Raw genomic sequence first — 15,350 nt, forward strand, 5'->3', positions numbered from 1 at the left:
TCCTAGGTCACGGTTTCCCTCCATATATATCTTTGCAAAAATTGCATAAAAAGCACTTGCAGCAACAAAAACAAAATATTCCAGAAACACGCTTTGCCGATCCGATAAGCTGTTCATAAAACTTCCTACGTTGCAAAGACGTCAGCACGAACTATCGCATGTCTGCCATTACCTGCCCGAAGCCAGAAGTGATGTCATTTTAGCGGAAAATGTAGTTTTTTACTTTCAGGGCTTTATAAACCTATACAGGTGTTTTTAAAAGTCATGTTTGACTTTATGCTTTTCTGTATCATTTCTGGGATGCTAGGAACTCAAATTGCACTGCTGGAAATAGTTTATTTTGATGCACCTGCTGTTTTTTTGCAAATTTGCAAGATAATATTTAATTTCGTTTTTCCTGCAGTACATAAAAATTGGTGTATCTCAAAAATAAAACTATGAAGACACTGAAAATGAATTTCCTGTGGTTTCAAACTATTTTATAAAAATTTTTTGTATTTACAGTTTTGAGAGATAAACCTCTTAAATTTCTCTAACTACAAATATTTGTAAAAGAAAAACCCCAAAACAAACAAAAAACGAGTTTTTCCATGTTCCATATTTCAATTTTTTTGTAGTTTATTGCACTTTTTTGCAATTTATGTAGTTACTATGGAATGCATACATAATATTAAAATTTGGGTTATAACGGTTGTTTTGATGTATAGCAACTTGAAATGCTCCTAAAAATGGCACTACGGCATGTAAAAATATAAAGATAAGCTCTGGCGGACTTGGTTCTATGGTAGGTCTTAAAGGGTTAAAAAGGTGGTATTCAGAATACACTTACTTTGCTGAAATAAATGGATTACACGGTAGTCTTTTCCTGTTTCATATGTTAGGCTATGCCCTCTCCATTTTTGGTAATTCCACGCTGGTGGAAACCCAAACAAAACACACATTAAGAGGCTCTAATGCCTGCGTCTCAATCTCGTGGCCCATGTCACCTCTGCTTGTGGCCTGCATAATGACGTGAAGAAATATTTTTGAAAAATTATTATTCAAAAAATAATTTAATATGAAGGCAATAGTGTTACAGGCATAGCCCTAAAGAATGTAGCCTCATGGGCAGTGTGTGTAAGCCATGCTGCAGAGAGAATGGACTGCAATACCCGTTATGTTTCTGTGAGCACGAGGGAGGGAGAAAAAGGAAAGTCAAAAGTACGAGTTTTTACTGACCAGAAACGGGAGATGGAAGCAGGGAAATATAATAATAACCACTGCAGCCAAAAAGAGTGCCTGACGAGCCCAGTTATAAGTAAGCTATTAAGACTCGACTGTACATTGTGTTCGGGTTTTTCCTCCAAAATAATAATTTCTGTTAGAGCAGCCTTTCAATGCCTCTCTCTGTCTCTCACTAGCAAAGTTGACCCAGACAAAGTAAAGCTAGTTTTCAGCTATGAGCCCGACACAGGACCCAACTTATTAGCCAGAGGTCCCTTTACTACGGTTCTGAGCCACAGACCTGTTTTATATATGTGTGGAATAGTTTTCTATACGAGATCACTGCAAAAAATGCAGCCTTACCAAATGTCCACCCTACTGTCACTCATTTTATATTAATATTTAAAAATCTAGTTGTTATTGGTATGGCTACTAACCTTCAGTAATAGTAATAAATCACACAGCAATAGTACATTCATGTAGTTGTAAAAAACATGATAATATATTAAGTAATCCAAAATATTCAGAACGTTACTCTCATTGAGTAATGGAATGGAATACATTACAAAATACATTGTGGGGCATGTGTTCTGTAATCTGTAGTGGAATATATTTTAAAAGTAACCTTCCCAACACTGCGTATGTTTTACTTATGTCATTTTCACCCCTTTGTTCAAATCTCTGGTTAGAGAACTGGTAAAGCGCCTGTCGTGAGCTATCCAATAAATTATCTCAAGGTCTTCCTGCAATTTATATTTGCGTACTATATTAAACTACATCTTTAGTGTGAACTGGGTGACACTACCCATTTGGTCGATTACACTCATTGCTCCCTCTGTCTCTAATAAGACTTTGAATTTCCCTTTCCTGTATATATTGTTCTAGAGTATTCCATTTGGATACATAGTCTCTGTCACACCAACAAATTATAGGTCTAATTTGTTATGCATGAAAATATTCTCTAAAGTTTTTCAATGCCATACATCCTTTATTTTTACTTATCTGTAGTGTAGCAAATTTCATTCTTGATCTATGACCATTCTATAGATATCTAGAGATGATTTTATCCCATAATCTATATTGTTTTCTGGTATCTCCATAGGCAGTGATTTAAATAAGTAGAGAAACCGAGAAAAAATACTTATTTTATAGTCTCTATTCTTGAACCAATATCTAATGAAAGAATGTTCCACCTGTCCAGGTCACTCCTTTTCAGTGTTGCCAACTTAGCGACTTTGTCGCTCTATTTAGCGAGTTTTCAGACCCCCGTAGTGACTTTTTTTCTAAAAAGCGACTAGCGACAAATCTGGCGACTATTTCTGGTGTTATTGGAGACTTATTTATGACGACTTTTTGACGTGAAAGCGCGTATCGCTCTTACTCTCAACAAGCAGCGGGTGCTGCCGTGGGCACCTTGCCCGTGCCATAGAGCGCACGGGCGGACTATCCTCCGCCCATGCATCCGTATGCGTCCAAACTGCAAATGAATCGCTCATGAGTGAAGCCACTGCTCCTGCACTCACTGTAATGCAGTCAGTTCTTCTTTTACTGTTATGTTGTTTTCTGGATCACAAGGTTTAAAACTACTTATAAACACACACACACACAAAGTAACTCCACCACTCTAGCGCCTATTTCGGGTCACTTTTGCCGGTCCAAGCCGGATAAAGGAGTAGGGTTGGAATTGTGACATTAAAAAAAACAATAATTGCTAAAAGAAATGTAATTTGTAGTTCTAAATAAATTCTAAATGCATACATTTTTTACACACTTTATGTCTCTTCCATGGTGTTATTTTTCTCTCCTGCAACATAGGTTACAATTACATTAGAATGACCAATTATGCAAATTAGGCGATGATGTCATTTAGTGACTTCTAGCGACTTTTAGGACAGCCAATAGCGATTTTCCTTACTGAGGAGTTGGCAACACTGCTCCTTATCTCTTTGTCCATTTTAGTGAATGGACAAAGAAATAAGGAATGAACAATGGGCTGTGAGTTCAGTTCTTTGATCATTAATATGCAAATTGTCATGACCATTCATCAACAACTACTGATCACTTGGATTCGATAATGATCTGGTTCATATCTATACAGTGGGCCCTCGTTTATCGCGGGAGTTACGTTCTAAAAATAACCCTCAATAGTTGAAATCCGCGAAGTAGCCCACTTTATTTTTTATAATTATTATAGATGTTTTAAGGCTGTAAAACCCCTCATTACATACTTGACACACTTTTCTCAGACAGGCATGAACATTTTCACACTTTCCACTTTAAACACTCTCAAAGTTCAAACCTTTGTAGAAAATAAGTCCAGTATTATACAGGGTGGGCCATTTATATGGATACACCGTGATAAAATGGGAATGGTTGGTGATATTAAAGTCCTGTTTGTAGCACATTAGTATATGTGAGGGGGCAAACTCCTCAAGATGGGTGGTGACCATGGTGGCCATTTAGAAGTCGGCCATCTTGGATACAACTTTTGTTTTTTCAATAGGAAGAGGGCCATGTGACACATCAAACTTATTGGTAATGTCACAAGAAAAACAATGATGTGCTTGGTTTCAACGTAACTTTATTCTTTCATGAGTTATTTACAAGTTTCTGACCACTTATAAAATGTGTTCAATGTGCTGCCCATTGTGTTGGATTGTCAATGCAACCCTCTTCTCCCACTCTTCACACACTGATACCAACACCGCAGGAGAAATGCCAGCACAGGCATCCAGTATCCGTAGTTTCAGGTGCTGCACATCTCGTATCTTAGACAATTGCCTTCAGATGACCCCAAAGATAAAAGTCTAAGGGGGTCAGATCGGGAGACCTTGGGGGCCATTCAACTGGCCCACGACGACCAATCCACTTTCCAGGAAACTGTTCATCTAGGAATGCTCGGACCTGGCACCCATAATGTGGTGGTGCACCATCTTGCTGGAAAAACTCAGGGAACGTGCCAGCTTCAGTGCATAAAGAGGGAAACACATCATCATGTAGCAATTTCAAATATCCAGTGGCCTTGAGGTTTCCATTGATGAAGAATGGACCCACTATCGTTGTACCCCATATACCACACCAAACCATCACTTTTGTTGTTCCAACAGTCTTGGAGGGATCCATCCAGTGTGGGTTAGTGTCAGACCAATAGCGGTGGTTTTGTTTGTTAACTTCACCATCCACACATAAAAGTTTGCCTCATCACTGAACAAAATCTTCTGCGTGAACTGAGGGTCCTGTTCCAATTTTTGTTTTGCCCATTCTGCAAATTCTGTCACCGATCTGGGTCATCCTCGTTGAGATGCTGCAGTAGCTGGAGTTTGTAAGGGTGCCATTTGTGAGTAGCTAATATCTGCCGAAGGGATGTTTGACTAATGCCACTCTCTAGTGACATGCGGCGAGTGCTACGCTGTGGGCTCTTGCTGAATGAAGCTAGGACAGCCACTGATGTTTCTTCATTAGTGACAGTTTTCTTGCGTCCACATTTTGGCAAATCCAACACTGAACCAGTTTCACGAAACGTAGCAAGCAGTTTGCTAACTGTAGCATGGGAGATGGGTGGTTTCGTAGGGTGTCTTGCATTGAAATCTGCTGCAATGGCCCGGTTACTGCGTTCACCAGATATCAACACAATTTCGATCCACTCCTCACGTGTTAACCTCTTCGACATGTCAATGGCTGTGAACAAAGAGAAACTTGTAAATAACTCATGAAAGAATAAAGTTACGTTGAAACCAAGCACACCATTGTTTTTCTTGTGACATTACCAATAAGTTTGATGTGTCACATGGCCCTCTTCCTATTGAAAAAACAAAAGTTGTATCCAAGATGGCCGACTTCTAAATGGCCACCATGGTCACCACCCATCTTGAGGAGTTTGCCCCCTCACATATACTAATGTGCCACAAACAGGACTTTAATATCACCAACCATTCCCATTTTATCACGGTGTATCCATATAAATGGCCCACCCTGTAGAATGACACCAATGGCACTCGCAGGTGCCTTTGACGGTGCAAAACGATTTGTCAACATTGTTGTGTTTGTTGGGGAGAAAACTTACAAACATACAGTACAGCACTTCAGTCTCACTGCTAGTGATCGAAGATTATGTAAATGTGACAAGCTGAACGCATTCTGTACTGTACAGGAGAAGTGCAAGAGATTCATTGACAATGGTCTACAGCCAATCAGGACGCAGAACACAATGCGCTGTAAAAAAAAAAAAAAAAAAAAAAAAAAACAAGCATGCAAAACTGCACAAAAAAAAATGAAAAAGAGGTGTAAACTGCCCATTGCTATTTTCTTCTTGGTTAAAAATTATATCTTTCTTTAACTCTTCAGTTACTACTTTGTATTTTTCCTCTGCCTGTTTAGTTTGACCTCCAGACAAACTGCACAGTGATCTGATACACCTGCTTCTTGAATTTCACATTTCTTTACCCTATATAGTTCCTTCTTATGTGTAAAAAAACAAATTCTTGTGTAGCTGTTATTGGGCCCTGAGTAGTGTATAGTCTCTCTTTTAGGGGTGTAGTGCCCTCCAGATGTGAACTATCCCAAATTCTTTGTGTTATCTTAATTGTTTTTGTAATGAGGTTAGTATTTTTCTTCTTATTTGTGGTGTCCAGTTTACTGTCTACAACTATAATGAAGTCGTCACCACATATTAGTATCCCTTCCATTTCCAGACTCATGGTATCAAAAAGGTTTTAAAGAAATGTTTTCCACTATTGGGCTATGCATATACATGAATCACTGTGGCCATTTCATCGTCCTGTCTTCCTTTCACAAGGACAAATCTCCCTTCTTTTTCCTTATTACTGCACTCATTTTGCTTAAAAGACAGAAGGTGAAAGTGGGCAGTGCATCCTTGTTAGTATAATACTTATTGCCCCTACTACGGGCAGTATAGCAGTTTTTTAGAGCAGGGCTCCATGGAGTAAGTTTGCCTTAATACATGTATTGTTTAATTTCCCCCCTTAGTAGCTAGACTTTGTGTCACTGACTATGAGCCAATCTACTTGGGAGACTGAAGAAGTCACTTGGATGAGTGATGGAACTTTTCTCCCACGGAAAATGCTACGTCCAACTGACCAGAATGAACTTTTGGGGATTTACTTACCTGGATGATTGAGTATGTATCAGGATACTTGGGAGACAGATTCTGTTCAGCATCAGCAACAATGTACCAGATGTCAGATGAAGAGCTAACACAGCTCAGGCAACAGTATATGATCAGCAGTTTAGAGGTATTTTAGACATTCAACACCAACAGATTCTTTTGTTTATTTAGTGTTTTTGTGTTTACACTAAAAACCCATCTTGTAGAGTACCATATATTATATTTTCTTCTGATCTTATACCAAGGAAGAGCTGGACTATTATTGCTGTTACCAACATATTAATAGAATAAAGGTAAACTTTCCTGATTTCATTTGCTATGTATAAGATCATGTATGTATCTGTGTGTACCTGCTCTTTGAGAATTATGCATGAAACGCATACATGGACAAAGCAAAGCAACTACTGTCATCAAGTTGAACACACACACATAGGACAAAACAAACAAATGGCCGACTGTACACTCATACACACAATAATAACATGGACTGAACCACTACTTACAACCACTATACCACTTTATATAACTACTGTATAAATTATCCATATATCTCACTGATCTCAACTGCACTACTGTAAACTCTGTGTAGACAATCATACTGTACAATACAATATTTATAGTTTTACAACTGTTTATTAATACTCGCAATTGTATATCTACAATCTGTATACAGTGGCTTGCAGAAGTATTCGGCCCCCTTGAACTTTTCCACATTTTGTCACATTACAGCCACAAACATGAATCAATTTTATTGGAATTCCACGTGAAAGACCAATACAAAGTGGTGTACATGTGAGAAGTGGAACGAAAATCATACATGATTCCAAACATTTTTTACAAATAAATAACTGAGGAATGGGGTGTGCGTAATTATTCAGCCCCCTTTGGTCTGAGTGCAGTCAGTTGCCCATAGACATTGCCTGATGAGTGCTAATGACTAAATAGAGTGCACCTGTGCGTAATCTAATGTCAGTACAAATACAGCTGCTCTGTGACAGCCTCAGAGGTTATCTAAGAGAATATTGGGAGCAACAACACCATGAAGTCCAAAGAACACACCAGACAGGTCAGGGATAAAGTTATTGAGAAATTTAAAGCAGGCTTAGGCTACAAAAACATTTCCCAAGCCTTGAACATCCCACGGAGCACTGTTCAAGCGATCATTCAGAAATGGATGGAGTATGGCACAACTGTAAACCTACCAAGACAAGGCCGTCCACCTAAACTCACAGGCCGAACAAGGAGAGCGCTGATCAGAAATGCAGCCAAGAGGCCCATGGTGACTCTGGACGAGCTGTAGAGATCTACAGCTCAGGTGGGGGAATCTGTCCATAGGACAACTATTAGTCGTGCACTGCACAAAGTTGGCCTTTATGGAAGAGTGGCAAGAAGAAAGCCATTGTTAACAGAAACCCATAAGAAATCCTGTTTGCAGTTTGCCACAAGCCATGTGGGGGACACAGCAAACATGTGGAAGAAGGTGCTCTGGTCAGATGAGGCCAAAATGGAACTTTTTGGCCAAAATGCAAAACGCTATGTGTGGCGGAAAACTAACACTGCACATCACTCTGAACACACCATCCCCACTGTCAAATATGGTGGTGGCAGCATCATGCTCTGGGGGTGCTTCTCTTCAGCAGGGACAGGGAATTGGTCAGAGTTGATGGGAAGATGGATGGAGCCAAATACAGGGCAATCTTGGAAGAAAACCTCTTGGAGTCTGCAAAAGACTTGAGACTGGGGCGGAGGTTCACCTTCCAGCAGGTCAACAACCCTAAACATAAAGCCAGGGCAACAATGTAATGGTTTAAAACAAAACATATCCATGTGTTAGAATGGCCCAGTCAAAGTCCAGATCTAAATCCAATCGAGAATCTGTGGCAAGATCTGAAAACTGCTGTTCACAAACGCTGTCCATCTAATCTGACTGAGCTGGAGCTGTTTTGCAAAGAAGAATGGGCAAGAATTTCAGTCTCTAGATGTGCAAAGCTGGTAGAGACATACCCTAAAAGACTGGCAGCTGTAATTGCAGCAAAAGGTGGTTCTACAAAGTATTGACTCAGGGGACTGAATAATTACGCACACCCCACTTTTCAGTTATTTATAAAAAATGTTTGGAATCATGTATGATTGTCGTTCCACTTCTCACGTGTACACCACTTTGTATTGGTCTTTCACGTGGAATTCCAATAAAATTGATTCATGTTTGTGGCTGTAATGTGACAAAATGTGGAAAAGTTCAAGGGGGCCGAATACTTTTGCAAGCCACTGTAGTTTTCATATTTCTGTAGCGTTTTCATATTTTTAACCATATGTATAACCTGTTCATAGCCTGTACACAGCTTGTACACTAACTACAACTATAGCCTGTACATACTTATAGGTATAGTATATTCATAACATACCTTCATACCGTATACATTGTAACATACCTTTAATAGATCCATATTCTGTAACATATCTTTATTATTGCTAAAGCACTTTCTAGATGGATGCAAACTGCATTTCGTTACCTTGTACTTGTGACATGTGGAATGACAATAAAGTTGAACTGTATTCTATTCTATTCTATTCTAAGTTAGACTGTGCTACACACTAAAATTGAACAATGGCATGGGAATAGAGCAGCTGCGAGAGAATTCAACGTTAATGAATCAATGGTACGGAAGTGGAGGCAAGGCAAGTTTATTTATATAGCACAATTCAACAACAAGGTGATTCCAAGTGCTTTACAGAGACATTAAAAACAAAAACAAATAAAAAGCATGATTTAAATTTGATTAAAACAAGCAAACAAACAAACAAACAAACAAACAAACAAAACAGTATATAAAATCAAATATCAAAACAGTAGATAAAATCAGAACAGTAGATAAAATCAGTAGTTAAAAAGTAGGTTTTGAAATTTAAATTTAAGTGTGGATTTGGTGCTTTATTCAAATGCAGCTGAGAATAGGTGAGTCTTCAACCTGGATTTAAATAAACTGAGTGTTTCAGCTGATCTGAGGCTTTCTGGGTGTTTGTTCCAGATATAGGGAGCATAAAAGCTGAATGCAGCTTCTCCGTGTCTGGTTCTGACTCTGGGGACTGATAACAGACCGGATCCAGATGACCTGAGGGATCTGGAAGGTTCATACTGGGTCAGGAGGTCACTGATGTATTTCGGTCCTAAACCATTCAGAGCTTTATAGACCAGCATCAGAACTTTAAAGTCTATCCTCTGACGGACAGGCAGCCAGTGTAAAGACCTCAGAGCTGGACTGATGTGGTCCACTTTTTGGTCTTAGTGAGGACTCTAGCAGCAGAGTTCTGAATGAGCTGTAGTTGTCTGACTGATTTTTAGGTAGACCTGTAAAGATGCTGTTACAGTAATCAAGCCTACTAAAGATGAATGCATGGACTAGTTTTTCAAGGTCCTGTTGAGACATCAGATCTTTTATCCTTGAAATATTCTTGAGGTGATAGTAAGCTGATTTTGTTATTGTCTTAATGTGTTTTTCTAAGTTTAGGTCTGCATCCATCACTACACCCAAATTTCTCGCCTGGTTTGTGGTTTTAGGTGTATAGATTGAAGTTCTCTGGTGACCTGTAATCGTTTTTCTTTTGCATCAAGACTATTACCTCAGTTTATTTTTGTTTAGCTGGAGAAAATTGTGGCACAACCAGTCATTAATTTTCTCAATGCATTTACCAAGAGCCTGTACAGGGCCTCGGTCTCCTGGTGACATTGTGATATATATTTGTGTGTCATCTGCGTAGCTATGATAGTTTATTTTGTTGTTCTTTATAATCTGTGCCAGTGGGAGCATGTAAATGTTAAACAGAAGGGGTCCCAAGATGGAACCTTGGGGAACTCCACATGTGATAATTGTCTGCTCAGATGTGAAGTTACCTATTGATACAAAGTATTTCCTGTTTTCTAAGTATGTTTTGAACCAGTTTAGTATGGAGGAAGCAAGAAAAATGACTTGAGTAAAGTTTGACCTATCTGACTGTTTTGTTTCGCTTAATGCGCCTTATAAGCCGGTGCACCTTACGTATGAAAACAGATTCGCTCATCGACAGTGCACCTTATGGGCTGAAAAATACAGTACATGGAAAACGCAAAGCAACGACTGTCACGTGCTGCACACTAAATTTCAACAATGGTTATACATGGAAGATTTTTTAAAATGAGAATGAACGAGATACTGTTACTGATTTTATCTGCATTTGCAGATAAAATCTGCAAATGAAAACCTTCCAGAGTTTCACAGAACAAAATAAAAGCATGTCATGATGAATGTGTGAATGACTCAATAACCTTTTGGTATCAGTCACTCTGTATGGTATCTTGTTTGAATAAGCTTGTATAATTAAAATGCATCAAAAAGGAGAAGTAGTTTCTATAAAGACAGTATCAATTGGAGTGTATCCTACTGACAGCTTGTTTCTATTCTGACAGGATGGTGACCAACTAATTATGTAAAAATGATCAAATTAAAATCTCATTTTACCGCATTCATTTTTCAGAGTGAATTTGGTGCTTTCTTCCCCATCATGTATTTCTTTGTATTCTTCTCAGGTTTCATTAAGATTATATAACATTTGGGTATGAAGATGCAAATTAGCAGTCCAAAACTGGAAGCAAGGATAGCAAATATTTCTACAGCAACACTGAACTTCCCAGGGGAGCTGACATATGCTGGGACAAATGTGATCCATACTGCACAGAATATCAGCATGCTAAAAGTGATAAACTTGGCTTCGTTGAAATTATCAGGTAGCTTTCGAGCTAAAAATGCAAAAATAAAACATAAAATAGCCAGAAGTCCTATATAACCAAGCACAGCCCAAAAGCCTACAGCTGAGCCTAGGGCACACTCCAATGTGATCTTGTCTTTAATCTCCTTAAAATTCTTAAATGGAAAAGGAGGAGAAGTTGTTAGCCAGATGATGCATATGTTAATTTGAATAAGAGTAAATGCTGTAACACAGAGTCTCTGCTGTGTCTGCCCAAACCATTTCTGAACATTACTACCTGGACGTGTAGCTCTGAAGGCCATTAAAACAACCATTGTTTTTCCCAAAAGACAAGAGATACAGAGGACAAAGGTGATGCCAAATGCTACATGTCGGAGCATACAGGACCAATCAGACGGCTCACCAATGAATGTCAGAGAACACAGAAAACACAGAATTAAGGAGAAGAGCAGCAGGAAGCTCAGTTCAGAGTTGTTTGCTCTCACAATAGGAGTTTTACTATAGTTGAAGAAAATTAGTATCACACCAATCGTCATGTGTGCCCCAAATACAGATGCTGCAGTGAGCAGTGCTCCCATAATTTCTTCATATGACAGAAACACTGCTTCCTTCTTTATACAGGCATCTCTTCTTTCATTTGACCAAAACTCAGGTAGACATCTCACACAGGTGACAGAATCTGGAAATTAATATTGAAGCAGATGTTACTTTTACCCAGTACAGTTGTTTATGCCTCTGCCATGATATATTCTACTGGTACTTAGAGGTTGAAAACAACATTATTATTGAATGATTGCCACACTGTTTTGTGATTAAGTGACAATTGACCAGTGTTGGGTAAGTTACTTTAAATTAGTAACTTAGTTACATTACTAGTTACTTCTCTAAAAAAGTAACTCAGTTACTTCAAGTTACTCGTTACTTTCAGAGTAACTAGTTACTAGGGAAAGTAACTTTGGTTTTACTCAGACTTCTCTTGTTAATGTGTTGCTTCCGTAACTGGATACCCAGCAAGAGTGCCAGTCTTCTAGCTTGCTTACTTGCCACAAGTGCACTGTGCCACCTACCAATAGAAAGGAAAAAATAATGTGCACATTTCCACGAGAGAAATCCCACGCCTGGACCGTCGTTGACCGCCGCCATGATTCTAGCCTGCTTTTTACATCCAACACAAAAACTGCAGTCGTGGTGCTTTTGATTGTACTCAGAACTCGGAAATTCTGCCTTCTGAATAGGAAGATGTAGGTAACACCAGACTGCAGATGAGCTGCATACAGAGCTGGACTGGGACAAAAAAAAAATCATCCCGGCATTTTGACTACAGACCGCCCACCATTATAGGAAAAATCATAAAGCCTTTGAATGAAAATAAACACTGTTGTGACAGTGGTGTACACTGTTCTGATGGTATATATGTATCAATCTATCAGTTGTTTGTTGTAAGACTCAGATAATTTTTTTTTTTTTAAAAGCGAGACATTTTAAATGAGAATAATAAAGAAAAGTATTTCTTTGTGCCCCCTTTCCTTTTAATGCCCTACCTGCCCCCTGGCAACACTTTGCTAGACCCGCCCCTGCACAGTTACCAGCTGTCAGCTACTTAGAAAAGGATCCTGGTGTTATTTGTCTCTCAGAAACAGTTCATAACTTCCCTTCAACTCATTCATGTCACCTAAAAGGTAAACCTGTTTCTCCATCACCTGTTCAGCTCTGATGATTCAGTAAGGACATCTCCTGGTTTCATCTGCATGTTTCCCTCTCACCAGATAACCAAACCGATATCATGACCAGCAGCTTTACAGCTGTGGCTCCAGCAAACATCAGCTGATACTAGAAAGTAATATTAAATAAATTCTAACAACAGCTGATCAAGCTTAAACGTGCTGCTGTTGTTTAGCGCGACATCCGCTGGTTTCCTCTTTCTGGCGCAAAGAGAGAAAAGCCGATCAGCTGATCATTGATCAGTTTCGTGATTGAAGTAGAAACGGGAGAGAATGAGAGAAGAAGAGGCAGCTGTGCAGCTTCAGCTTTGTGTCTTTTTCATTGTAGCTACAGTCCGGGACAAACTGCGGTCCTTTTCACCTCAGTACGAAACGCGTAATATTTTCTCTGAATACCAGACGATTCTGTTTTTTACGGGACGGTTGGCAACTCTAATAATTAACCGTATGAACAAAATAAAGTTCAACATCAGTAACATAGCACCCACCCAGCTGTATAGAAACTCCGTCATGCTAGCTAGCACGCAGTACGAAAAAGTCAGCATACCGAAAATAAACTCCACCTAAACTTGGTTTATATCTGACTCAGATAGACTGCAGGTCATAACTTCTTACCTGAAGTTCAGTTCACCTGACACGCGGACCGGCGGCCGCTTCGGGTCTCTCCTCTTGCCTCCCTTTTCCTTCATCCACCTGCTGGCTTCCACCACTTGCTAATGTTATTGAACCTGTGGAAGCTCCGCGATATCCACCACACGAAGTAACGAGTAACGAGCCTATCTAAATCCCAGTAACGAGTAACGCGTTCCTGGTTTTGGCATAATAACTAGTTACCGTGCTCGTTACCACAATAATAACGTAGTTACTGTAACGCGTTACTTAATAACGCGTTAGTCCCAACACTGCAATTGACACACCATTCATCAGAGATTATCAATGTGGTACACTTTTCCCTAGCATTATAAAGGAATATGCATATAATTTTAAAAAATTTCCTGAGAGCACACAGGCAGACACATACATAATTTTTCAGTTAGAAGAGCAAACATGTCCCTTTCATTCTAACAAGAAAGAGGAGGAAGAGGAGGAACCATCATGGAAGAATAGGCCCCTGCACGGTATGTATGCTGGCAGACAGAGGAAGTGGCTGACATCCAGAAATCCTACCAGTCCAGGAAAAAGCTGGACTGAAAGACAGTACAGAGGCACTAATCATGGCAGCAGAGGAACAAGCTCTGAGCACAAGATCCATAGAGGCTGGAGTCTATCACACCAGGCAAGACCCTGGGTGCAGGCTGTGTAAGGATGCCCCTGAGACAATCCAGCACATAACAGCAGGATGCAAGTTGCTAGCTGGCAGGGCATACATGGAACGCAATAACCAAGTGGCTAGTATAATATACAGAAACATCTGTGCCGAGTATGGCCTGCAAGTCCCAAGGTCAAAATGGGAGAAACCCCCTCGAGAATGACTGAGCTAAGATCCTGTGGGGCTTCCAGATACAGATGGACAAAATGGAGATGTCTAACCAACCGGACATAGTGGCGATAGACAAACAGAAGAAGACGGCCGTAGTGATAGATGTAGCGGTTCCCAATGACAGCAATATCAGAAAGAAGGAACACGAGAAGCTCGAGAAATATCAACGGCTCAGAAAAGAGCTCGAGAAAATGTGGAGGGTGAAGGTAACAGTGGTCCCAGTGGTAATCAGAGTGCTAGATGGATTGACTCCCAAACTAGGTGAGTGGTTCCAGCAGATCCCAGGAACAACATCCAAGATCTCTGTTCAGAAGAGTGCAGTCCTAGGAACAGCAAAGATACTGTGCAGGACCCACAAGTTCCCACACCTCAGGTAGAGGACCCGAACTTGAAGGATAAACCACCCGCAGTGGCAAGAGGGAGATTTTTGAACTATATATATCTACTTTTCTAAGGTAACATGTTCTATTACAGCTCAGTGCTTAAGTGGTAATAGTAGGGTAACGAGGCAGAAACAAAGTAGTAATGCAGTTATTTCTAAGTCATTACCATGCAATTACCAAAGTAATAACCACTTAATAACCAAGTAATATTATGGTAGCAACATTGGTTACAGTTAAGTAATATTATGCTAAAATTTATGTTAATGCATAATAAGGGTCCAAAAACTAAGTGTAATACTCCAGAAATACAGCTCGGTAATAGAGTGGTAATAGTAGTGTAATAAGGCAGTTTCCAAGTAATAACTACTGAATTACCAGTGGTGGTTTCTGTGTAATAAGCAGGAAACAGAACTGCAAAATGCAAAACTGCCTCTCTATTTAACAACTTATTAATCAACTATTAAAGCAGACTTAAGAATGTTGTGATTACCTGGAAACACCTTTGGTAGTTTTTCTGTAATAAGCATAAATAGAAATAGCCTACAAAGAGCTGGCTGCCAGTAATTGGCAGACTGCTGCCCACTGGGAGTCTGCCTTTTGTATTTTAGCCCTGGATAAAAACAAAGAAGAAGTAGTGTGTCTTTTTGGCATGCTTCTTAGAGCGATGCTTGCACAAACCAATGGATAATAACAGT

General features: G+C 39.6%; 1 protein-coding gene across 1 annotated transcript in view; it reads right to left on the bottom strand.

Annotated features, from left to right (window-relative positions):
- Positions 1 to 10,836: 10,836 nt before the first annotated feature.
- The window catches only part of LOC116330048 (extracellular calcium-sensing receptor-like), a 35,563-nt gene continuing 31,049 nt past the window's right edge, over positions 10,837 to 15,350 (bottom strand). The window contains exon 7 of the mRNA XM_039622369.1: positions 10,837 to 11,750. Coding sequence (XP_039478303.1) covers positions 10,837 to 11,750 — 914 coding nt within the window. The remainder of the gene's footprint in view (positions 11,751 to 15,350) is intronic.

This window comes from Oreochromis aureus, linkage group 14 (genome assembly GCF_013358895.1).
Source record: "Oreochromis aureus strain Israel breed Guangdong linkage group 14, ZZ_aureus, whole genome shotgun sequence".
Classification (NCBI taxonomy): domain Eukaryota; kingdom Metazoa; phylum Chordata; class Actinopteri; order Cichliformes; family Cichlidae; genus Oreochromis; species Oreochromis aureus.